Genomic DNA, 12,250 nt, shown 5'->3' with positions numbered 1-12,250 from the left:
TGCCGCCAAAGCCATCAGGATTGATACTTTCACTGTTAAAATCCAATCATCATTGACCCCTTAAATAATGCTGTATAGTGTACTGAGGCAATAATGGGGCCTCTTTTACTTAATCAAATTCTGCACCATCTTCTTTCAGGGCTGAAACACATCCAAAAGCACTTGTAACCTTGCCTTGATGAAAAAGTACATATTTCTAAGCTAAAAACTCTCTTTACATATTTTTGCATCGGCTGTCAATTAAAAGTATGTATTGAATACTTGGATTTTGTTTAAATGTCTTCAGTTTATCCTCAGAGGCACGGAACGGATCTGTCTCTCCTTTAATTGCTGATGAAAAGAGAGGAGCACTGAAGCTTATAAATAAGGCTGTGAGCTATCCAAAGTCTGAATGAAAAGGCCTGGATGCCACAAGGCTGACATCATTAAGAACAGCCTAATGATCTCCTGGATTTGATTTGTTTGGTCTGTGTCGCGTCCTTACTGACTGGCACACCCAAATTTCATCAGTCTCTCAACAGGGCTCCTATTGAGGTTTGGGCTCATTTGGGCCTGTGCCAAAGCTCTTCCAGTCCAATTACTTCAGCAAGAATGTTATGTACTGCAAAAAAAATAAATAAATAAAGACTAATTGAAGGGTTTTTACCAGAAGAAAACTAACAGACTGATCGAGAGAAGGTGGGGACACAGCAAGGGCAACGATACAAAGAAAAGAAAAGCTCCTGATGTTTTTCTTGCAGCATAAAAACACTATTCGCGTTCTTAATCATGTAATAATTCAATCAGTCATAGAAACGTATTCTTAGAAGCTCGGCTTGGCTGGAGCTCTGACAAACAAGCTCCTAGCTTATTATTGAGTGACAGATTTATTCAGTGTGTGAGTTATTATTAACAGACTGTAAAAGACCCAAACAAATATTAAATAAGCCGCACGCTCTGATGCATATAACATTTGAACAAGCTATAATGCAAGATGTGTGAGCTGCTGGTTATGAGATGTTGTTCTTACCCAGTGCCTCTTAATTCCATAATAAAACGGAAAGGTGTAAGAGTGGAGCGGAGCAGAGTTATTTTAACTCTGCACAAATGGGATTAGGTGTTTGTACACAGAGCAGAATGAGGGTTTGGGATAGGGAGATTTCCTTTCACGGCTAAGCCTACAGCGGGGACTACAGAGCGCGGCAGGTTACTGTGCGATTATGATGATACAGTTTGATCTGAGGAAATGAAATTTCTTCCAAGAGCACTTTTCGGCTCTTCAGCAAAAGGAGACAAAATGCACAGGCAGCAGAACACACATGTACAGTGATATAAGCATGCAGGTGTGAGTTCAGGCTCATTTACACTTCCTGATTTATCTTCCCCGATTCCAGTGCTAAAGCTATTGTGATGCCAGAATTAAAGTATGAACTACCAGCCTTTGTGTAAATGGATTCCAGTATTCATTTTGCAAAGCAGAAAATTCCTTAATTAGCTAACACTTGTAGAAGGGAAGTCTCATGGTATTTAAAGAAACATGAGTAAATATGGCATGGGGTCGTGTTGCAATTAAAAGGAAATACCTGTTCCTGCTAGTTCATAAAGCCTGTGAGGTGCTGAGATATATGAACAGTTGAGATATGTGAGATATCAATAAATCAACAGCTGGACCACATATTGTATCTTGTTGCAAAATAGGACTAAGAGTGCACAGTACAGCCGAGTTAGTGGCTCTATGAGGCTGTACCATAGAATGTATATACAAATATCTCCATCTACAATTTTCCCCACCTGCACTGGCTAACCATATACTGTATCTCCCACTTCAAATTCCCATTTTTCTTTGCCTCTCAGCACGGCTTATGTAAGAGGCAGCCAGTGTGATGGGGGATGGGGTCTCTCCCTAAAGGATTGCTGAAAAGCGATCCTCTCCTTGCACACACTGATGAATATCGGCACCCGCTGAACCACTGAGGCTCAGATTTATTCAATTGGCTCCCTGTATACAGTAACTGACTACTGTGGAAAAAAACATCACCTGGCATAAATTTATCTCAACTACAGCCTAACTCTTTCCACTGGGACACACAGTCACACCGGGGGGGATGATATTATTTCTCCATTGCTGGCTGCTGCAGTGGGTGATGGGAGGGAGATGAGTAGCAGCTGACAGACACAAAGGGCCGTCATTGGACGCTTAAGCTCAAACAGGGGGAAAGTTAGCCACAATAAGACTTTTGCAGCCTGATTTCTGGGCCACAGATTAAGAATAAAATACTGTTTTAATGATTTTGAACAATGTTTTTATAGAAAAAGTCAAAGAGATACCTGAGCATGCCAGAACTAAAACGCTATCAAGGACCTGCTGCAGGAATCAGAGACAAAACTGAGCTGAGGAATACTGTGAGAAAGCAATCGATGCAAGCTACAAATCTGCAAGGAAGAACAGAAAAATATCCTAAAATACAGTTCCACCAAGCTGACAAAAACAGATGAAAAAGATGTAATTGTACCCAGTGGCTTCTGCAAAGAATTTATTCACATCACATCATGACTGTGAATCAGTGGCACACAGTACAAAGCACACAGTCAATGCTGCATGGTGCAGGTGCATATGGCCTGGCAGCTGACATTTGAGTAATATTGTGCCCAGGGGCGGATGGTGCAACTGCAGCGCAGTTGGAAATTAGGTCAAATTAGGAGGCAACATTACCAGAAGGTGTGTCAGGGCCTGGCATCAGTCATGACTAAGCAAATTACCAGTTTTCCACTGATTTAAAAGCAGAGTGCTTTGTGTCACAGCACTCTGATGTCCCTGAGTGGGAGGTGCAGAATCACCATTGAGTACCATAAATTAAATTAGCTGTCTCATTAAATGAGATGTCCGATGTTGTTCTGGTACTAAGTGAAATGTTTAATGTTAGAAACAGTTCAGTGACTTCGAGCAAAGACTCACACAACCAACCACAGGACATCTTAAACATTCATAGAAGAGGTAGCACCTCCACAATTCTTTGAGTAAATCATGGTGCATACTGAGACTTGTATGCTTGCTGACTATAATTCACAACGCCACAACATGTGCATGTAATGAGGAAGTCAAATTGGCCAACATATCCTCAACAAACAATTTGTGAGCTCTTGACATGAGCTGTTCATGCACACGCTGTTTAATCTTTGAAAATTAGTAATCTAGTAATCCTCGACATCAAAACAGCACTGAAGCCTCTCATTGTAGTCAAGTTTACAGTTTCTAGCAAGTCACAAAATTTCAAACAGGCATGGGCACGAAAAAAGCTTGGGTGTGCCCAACAGAAATGCAACTTCAGTGGTACACAAGCCCTACCACGCATTATAATGACAATGCAGACCAGAGGGTTGAATATTTATTTGAAATTTCAACATATCAATTTCACAAAATTTATAGACAATTTTAAAACATGTTGCGTTTATCACAATATAGACATATAGATTATAAAAAGAATCTCAGTATAACCCATTTTGAATTCAGCTGCATCACTGCAGAAAATGCCTGGGGAGTTGGACATTTTTGTGGAGGCACTGTAGGAATGAGACGCAGAGAGAAAAAGAGAGAAACACAGACGTGCAGGCACATGTACAGAGGCAGATCATTTTATATTCTTCCTGCGTATCAGGTTGTGATTGAGTCTTAAGACATGCTGGTCGACATTAGCTGTGATATGAATATCAATTTGCTCTGCATGATCTTAAGCAGGCGAGTAAAGGTCAAATCTTTCAGTCGAAGAACAAAGTTTGATCCTCCGTTAATGCATGCAGCACACACTGCAAACTAACATGACAACTGAGTTTCCCTCGGCACTTAACATTGTGACTTAATGATGCTCTCTGACAGAGAGAAAAACATCCAAATAGAGACAAATAAAGACACTGTCACCTCTGAGAGAAATGTACTGCATTTTTCTCAATGTGATGTGTGATATTTATATTGTCTGTGTGTGAGCGCGCTCCTGTGTTATGACCCAAAATAAAACCATATTTGGAAATAGAAGTGGGTCACCCAAATTAGAAGGAAAACAACATGGACTGGTGCAAACACTATACCCCTCCCCCACCACACTCCCTCACAAAGAAACATCTAAAAATATGGTATTTATATGGTGCCACCAGGTTTTAAAGAGACCCACAGGCCATAAACAAAAATTAAAGTTTATGAACTTTAGTAGAGAAATAAACAAACCTGGAATGTCACAGTTCTTTAGTGTTCAGCTCTAGTGCTACAAAGTAGAAAAGGTTAGATTCATGGCTCTTGCCTTTTCTCTTCACCGTTCATCCCAGAGACGTGTAAAAGAGGTAAACTGAAGACCACCAACCGGTTATAGGCATGGATGTGATTGTGTGATTCACCCAGAATAGAAATAAGCATCACAGCAGCATTTCAATTCTCAGAAAACATATGCCTTGATATGAGTAGCTCTGTATAGTCTGTCTAGTAGAAAGCGTATTTTTGACCTTTATTGTTGGCTTGACAAGATTTTGCAGAGTAAAATGAGGTTCATAATGTGGCTGCTACCAATGACTGTAATGATGACTCCTAATCCTTACCTGCCTACAGCAGGAAAACATACCCCCCTCTCTCCACAGTATCTCTCTCTCCAGCTGCTCTCTCTCCTCCCGCTCCTTCATGCTAATACTATCATTTTTCCCCCCCCGCCTCCCTCTCTGGCTTTGCATTTTTCTTTCTTCTCCTTACTTTGTCTTGCTCGCTTTCCCTTTCTGCCTACTTGCCCCTCTGCTTTCTTCTCCTGACTCTCCTCCCCATCTGTCTTTCTTCTTCTCTGCCTCTGTGCATCTTTCATGGGCAGAAATAGTCCGTCACACATGGGAGAGGACCAATTACATGGGGAGTCTTGGGGCCCTTCCCCAGAAACATTTGAGTTTTTAAAAACATATTTCTCCAATTCCACTTATTTTGCCATGGCCATATTGATCTTTTGACCTAAAAGAAATTAACTAATTAATTAATTAATTAGTTCCCCAAGCTCACCGGACAATCTAAACATAATGCATGTATACTACTGGAATATGTTTGTTTTTTTTTAACTTTAGATATCAGTAACCAAGTGATTTTACACGTTTAGAGTCATTTCCTAAGCTATTTTGTTCCAGGCTGTTTGCTTTAACAGCTTAATGAAACCTGTTTATGTACAATATAACTGTTATCCTAAATAACCCAACAACAGACTAACTTTTGCTACATATTCTGTATACCTCTTGAGTTGGAGTCAGTCTCAGGATGTTTATATGTATAAATAAAACATGTGCATGTACACCCACCTGTCTGTTATATTCGGGGGGACTGACAGCTGTCTATCATCACCTGCTGCAGGATCCTACTCCTCTAAACAACAGGAGAACTGCAGTTGAAAACTCCAGGAGATGTAGAGAAAAATCTATTCTAAAGTGTACTTGGCTGATGGATTGTCACTGGCCAAACAACCAGCAGTCAGTACCTGGGAACTCTGCCACTATAAAAAGACCAATCACCAACTTTTGACAAATTTTGCTATAAACCCAGAGTTTTTTTCCAGTATTTTCAGTCTTACCTTCCACTCTTATTAAATGAACAGCATTTATTCTTCCAAAGTGCTTTACAATTTTGGCTCTCATTCACACACCGACGACAGCTACCATGCAAGGCACTGGCCTAACCATTGGGAGTAATTTGAGGTTTAGAGTCTTGCCCAAGGACACTTTGACATGTGGACACGAAGATGGAACCATTGATCCTGCGATTAATGGACGACCCGCTCACCCTGCTGCCCATATTATTCAAGTTGTTGGCTAAATAACTATTTCACTGCCATGTTACATGCTGGTAGATGACATGTCTGTACTATAAGAGTGTTTGACAAAAAGTAATTTCTTTATAGAGAACAAGCAGGAGGTGGTGCAGCTAGTGCAGGCAGACTAGCATGTAAATGTGCAGTCCCATTGCCCAAGTACAGTTGCATAGTTCAATGGAAAAATCCCACAAGAGATTAATCATATTAAACATTGCCAACCATGGTTGAAAGGCCAAGTAATGAAACATGATTTTTGTGGGGGAAATAGAGAGGCAGCAAGAGGCCTTAACCCCAAATATTTAACGACATTCTGCAAGTTGAGTGGCATCTTTACAGCTACGTTGTACAAATACAGAGGCTAAAGGATTTCTCTGCAACTAATGCAATCAGGAGGATTCTCTCCTTTAGGATTACTACGAAGCCAATCTGTTAAGAGCAGCCAGCAGAATGTTAATCTTTAAACTTTTGGCAGAACAAAAAGTGTCTATGAATACATTTATTACTGAGCAGTAAGTAATAAGTAATATAGGTTGTTTCACTTTCCAGTGCATTTACTGAAAAAAAGGTTAATTGACTTAATTTTGTCAATTAAGTCAATTAACCTTTTTTTCAGTTAAAATCAAATTTAAATCTAAAGGAAAATACTGTTTTATTAAAAATAGTTATATACGTTTTTATCTGTCTAACAGTCCTAAACAGTTTGTGTCTGTGCTATAAAACATTAAACCACTGTATCTCCAACGATACCTTCTAACAAAGTAGCCCTGGATTACACTAATTATATGAACAATACAGTATTCCAATATCTTCCTTTTCTTTTCTTTATTCTCTCACTCTCTCTCTAACTCTGCCTGCAGTCTCCCCCCCTTACCTCCACTCCTTCTGCCTCCCTGTATCATCTTCTCATGCACTCTCACATTTGCTGATCGGCATATGGACACACATCTTCTCTCTTCCTCACCTCTCCTGATCCCCTCCTCTCCCTGTCTTCATCTCCTCTTTCACTCTTGCTGATGAGCATATGAACACACGACTTTCTTCTCCTCTGCCGGCTGCTGCCTCCCTCTCTCCCTGCTGCTTCAGCTCAGCCCACCGGGCAATTTTCACACAAGGCTGATTGAATTCATTCCCTCCCCCCACCCTTTTCCCCCTTCACTGTTCTCTGTTCTTGCTAAGGGAACGGGATAAAACAACAAGGTCTCACCACCAAACACATTTATATGCATATATAAATCGAGACTGACGAATGAAACACTATCCATGCACACACAGGACTGCACGTAGGCATGCGATGGAGAAATTGAGGTCGAGGTGACATACAAACACGCATGTTCTAGTGAAGAACGGGGCACATAGAATATGCACAAGCAAGATACACTTGCCAATGCACAAGACACAGAACTGCACACAAACTGATTCAAATATAACGGATGTTCCTATGATAAACACACAGGAGCTTGTGGAGAAGAAGTGTATGGAGATGAGATGTTTGAGGAAAAATGCATTAATGCTTAGTATTTAATATTTGATAATGTAATTAGTCAATTAACAGAAATATTTGACAATTTTTTTAATCCATTAATCGTTTGAGTCATTTATGAAGCAGAAACATTTTGAGATTTGCTTCTTGTCTGTGTTTTATATTATTTGCATTGGATATTTAGGGTTTCTCAACTGTTGGTCAGACAAAACAAGCAATTTGAAGACGTCACCCCTCTGCCCTTACTATGCATGTAGGTGAGCTAAACACAGCTAAACACACTTCCAATAAAGATTGAAGACAGCAGTGGAAGTTTATACTGGAAGCAAATGTGAAAATATGAAAACAATATTGAACAACAAATGGGGGTGGGGAGAGTAAATCTATGCTATGATTTATTTGCGTCAAGTTCAACTTGGCAAGCAAGTTTTATTTAACCTCCTCTGTCAGAGCATAAACTGCTCCACACAAGAGAAATGGTTAGCAGACAGTTATGAGATAGGGGTCGAATTGTACAAATATATCATTTAAATAAACTACGTGAACTACAAGCTAAAGAGCTTGCTAACTGTCAGTTAGCACCGGAGAGCTATTGTGACTGGCTAGCCTGTTAGCGGGTAGCTTGGCAGCTAGAGTAGTAATAAAATTACATTGTCTCTTATGCCAGTAAAGAAACAAACAGTCATACATCTGGTAAACATAAACAGAAGAGTGAAATACAGATCTGACAAAATGGTAGATGTAACAATATGCGTTGAGTTGCTTTCAGACAGCGAGCAGTTTCCAAGGAGAGGGGGGGCAGCTGCCATGCTCGTGAACACACGCAACTATTTGCATTCAGAGTTTGATTGGTTTTTAACCTACAGCTGCAGCTCGCTGTATGACCTTGCCAACCACAGAAACTACAGCACAGGAAACAATACAGGAGGTAATTTACTGTCTCTGATTTCCTTGAACTACACACCTCTTCACCAGCAGACAACAGACAGATCAATGAAGAGAAACTGTATTGGAGCAACATCAGCTTCAAAGTCTGATTATCTGGTTTGGGATAATAAACAACAATAACAAAACTTATATATTAATTGTATTATATTGCCATCTGTTTCCTCTATTTTAAGCTACAATACACTCTCTTTAGTTGCATGAGGAGATTGTAGTTGTCGGACAGCAGCCTGTGGTGTACAGGCTGCTAGTATTGGAGGAAGCCAGGAGCTGCGGTGGCGACGTTGCGCCCTGCTGCCGTGGCAACTGCTCACTCTCTGAATGCACCTTTCAACTGCAAGTGCTGTAGAACTGTGCCAATGGTGGTTGCTACTAGCAACTGAAACTAACTGCTGGTGGCAGAGTCACCCCAGGGTCTGGGAAACTTTGATTAGCATTTTTAACTGTTTTCTGAATAACATTTAACCAATTAATCAAAAAATAATTGAGAAATTGGCAATGCAGCCCAAATGCAGGTACAGGCAAATGGCCATACAGGTAGGCTCATCACAGAAGGACACACACATCTAACACCTGCAGTACTGTAATTACCACGTCTGTGGGAGCCATTCGGCCTGGCCAGGAGTGTGTGACGTGAATGATGAAAGAGCAGCAAAAGGAGCAGGGGCGGCAACGGCCAGACCCGTTTGAACAAGATGTATAACCCAGGGACGGCTTCCATAAAGACTAACATGATCCTTCTGGGAGCCCAAGAAAACACACATATAAACAGTACACACACACGGTCAAAACAACAGGAGGTTATTAATGGTCAGGTGTTGCTCCTGTTCTGCTCCAAGCACTTCACCAGCAAACTGCATCCCCCAAGGAGCCATAATCATCACCAGCTCCCCAGCAATCATTTATAGCGGCACCAGCTGCCCAATGTCCTCTGGTCAAACTGGATCCAGAATACTGTAATAGTCTCCCACACTTGGTGATTTAAGTCTCTGCAGCAGTGACAGACCTTCAATCTGTCAGTTTTATCATTCGGATGGAACAGCAGACTCCTAGGAAAAGACCCTAATAAAGGAATTGAGGGGAGGGGGGGATCAGGTAGCTATAAATCTCACTCTCAGGGACCCTTCACAGAAAGCACACAAGTGAGCCATGTGATGGATAACTGCACCGGGATAAAGGGTATTGATATGTCCGTCAGGAAACTTAAATGGTGTGCTCCATCTCATAAGAAAGATTGTGTACTGTAAACGGGAAGAAAGTCCAAATCAAAGAAAAGAATGTGGGGAAAGGACTGAACATAACTTAGCGAGCAAAAGAGATGGATGGAGACACTAATCACAAAGACAATGTCTTCAGTGTGGTGAGCGGAAGGAATTAGGGCAAAAAAAGAAGATGATTAAGGGTGCTTTCGGTACACAAACTGGTGCATTTGCCTGTTTTGTTTGTTTAGGCTGGTGTGAAAGCTGTCAATCAAACTCTGGTAGGAATTCAAACTACTATAAACCCATCTTGTAATTGTGAACTGTTAAGGCAGCTATGTCCTAATCTGTAATAAGCGATGTATAGCCTATATTTATGCAAGATAATTTGGTAATCATTTTAACATGTATGGACGTCAGCATGTAAGTGTTGAGCTTGTGTCCTACTCTGTGTATTCAGCTTTTCCCCAATAAAAAGTGAGTAAAATGTAACAACCACACAACTATCCCTGTAATATTACAATACAAAGAGCCTCTTTTCATCTTCTTTCTACCTGTTACTCACTATTTATGACATATAAAGTTAATCTCCAGTCACGACTAACAATGCTCATAATCATTTATTTCTTGATGAGCTCTTTGTGAACACCAAAGAAGATAAATATGCACATATGGTGTCGTAGAGACCTTAATAACTTACTGTCGGACTGGCATTAGATTTCCCTGCCCATGATTATGCATTATGACAGTCACCAAAGCCATCCAATGAATGAGTTTCCTGTCAGTTCATATGACTTCATGTTTACTCCTCTTGGTTCGTTTGCAATAAGTCAGCATGAACATGAGCCGGCATGCTAAATGATGTAAAGGTGTTAAAAGGTAGCTGTTGTATGGTGTCTCTTTCTTTTTACAGGTTTTTCTTCACCCAGACTAGTTGGCACTTATGTCCTTGTTCGACACGGCGAGATAAGAGCAAACTTCATGGATAATAGACTCTCTTTGCACACTCTCAAACATTGCACACACACACCTATTAGAAAATGTCATTATCGATGCCATATATGGAAATTTCCATGGACCAGTGAATAAAATCGAAGAACATTTTCTGCATGGCATTAATGGCACGCAAATACGGAATAATGGATTCAACCATATATTCTGCTCCAGCAATGTATTCATATTTCCCTCATACAGCAGTGGTGGACAATTTTATGCTGCTCTCCCCTCAACTCGCTCGGCCTGCAAATCAATGTCCATTAAACTGACTTGAGTGTTCATATGTCACTGGATCCTCTCTCCATTAATGCTGCTTCTGCACAGATTATAGCCTCTTCAATAGAGTGGCATTCAAAACAGCACAACTGCAGTGTATGGTGAGTGTACGCTCCATGAGGCTGCTACAGGCAGATGCTCATTACGGTGACATTCTGACTTCCAGTGACTTCACAATGCAACGATAATGAACTGGACCATTTGTGCTGTGTGGTTCTCACAGGCAATTTTTAAACCTTTATTTATCCAGCCAAGGTTTACAGAGCACTCATACTTCTTTTCTGGCAAGGCTGTGGTTCACACTCATAAAGTTTCACAGCTTCACACCTGGTAGCTGTCCATCGTAACCACAGGCCTTTACACCGAGCAGCTTCACTGGAGCGACTGCGGCTTCTTCAAGGACAGAACTGTGGTAGTTCTTCAAGCAGAGAAAAGCAATTCTCATTCACTTTGCCTCTCAAATTTAACCAAATGACCTTCTTCTCCTGCCTCCTTTTTAGCTACATATAGAGTTGCAAAGTAGAAGGAGCTGCTGGTCCAGAAGTGTTTTTCCCAATTCTGTATACCCATTTCAGATTTCTTCTTTAAACAATATCCTAAATGTTACTTAAGATAGAAACACAGGACTCTCCCAGATAACTTAACTATCCTATAGGTTCATGTTATGATAACCAGTTTTTATTATTATAATTTCTAAGGAATCTGTCATTGTCATGGGCGGATGGCTCAAAATACTACAATAACAATGAGCCACGGCTATAGGTACTATGGAGAGGAAGCCTGTCAGAGACCGGAATCAGAGCGGTGGAGCATTTCAACACGCTTTATTGTTCCAGTTGGGAACAAATCACAACTAAAATAAAACCATAAAACCAGAATCAAAAAGTGAATTAATTTAAGCAGCAGATTGTATTCTCAGTTTTCTCAACAGTGAAATATTTAGCTTCCATCTGCCTTTAGCAGAGCACGTAACAGAATTTAGCTCACCATGTTGTGTTACTTAATACGTTTTTTAATTTTATATATTATATATATGTCTCTCTCTCTCTCTCTCTCTCTCTCGCTCTCTATGGCTGGAAAAATGAAGGGAGCCTCTGGATGTGTGGAAACATAAATATATAATACCAAAATGCTTCTTTAAAAAAAAAAAAAGACAAAAAAAGTTATTTTCCAGTGAAAATAATTAAAGTCCAAAACATTGAGCCTTATGTATACTGTATAAGCAAACAATATTGTTTGGGTTTGAAAACCTCCGACATGAAACACTGACATACACAAACACAGTCACCCTCAGAGGCAGCCTGTTCATCATTCAAACTGCAGGGATGGTTGGGGATAAAGGAAGCGGCAGATCTCACTAGAGTAGAGAGATAACAGACATCTATTAATCTTACCTCCTCTCCTGTCAGATAGTACGCCGACAGCAACCCGCCAACGTAACGGATGTTCACCTCAAAGAGTGAAGCCTCACCGTTCTGTTGAACCAAGAGAGAGAGATCAAATTGTTAAATGTCACATTCAGCCAAGGTTGGTGTTTATGGAAAATAATA

At 40.5% G+C, this 12,250-nt stretch overlaps 1 protein-coding gene across 2 annotated transcripts in view; it reads right to left on the bottom strand.

Annotated features, from left to right (window-relative positions):
* Positions 1–12,250, bottom strand: part of LOC122881791 (mannosyl-oligosaccharide 1,2-alpha-mannosidase IA) — a 188,893-nt gene that overhangs the window by 54,015 nt on the left and 122,628 nt on the right. For both annotated transcript variants that reach the window (XM_044208409.1, XM_044208408.1), the window contains exon 4: positions 12,095–12,175. In XM_044208409.1, the coding sequence (XP_044064344.1) occupies positions 12,095–12,175 (81 nt within the window). The remainder of the gene's footprint in view (positions 1–12,094; positions 12,176–12,250) is intronic.

Source organism: Siniperca chuatsi, linkage group LG9 (genome assembly GCF_020085105.1).
Source record: "Siniperca chuatsi isolate FFG_IHB_CAS linkage group LG9, ASM2008510v1, whole genome shotgun sequence".
Classification (NCBI taxonomy): Eukaryota; Metazoa; Chordata; class Actinopteri; order Centrarchiformes; family Sinipercidae; genus Siniperca; species Siniperca chuatsi.
This window is presented reverse-complemented; position numbering and strand designations above follow the sequence as displayed.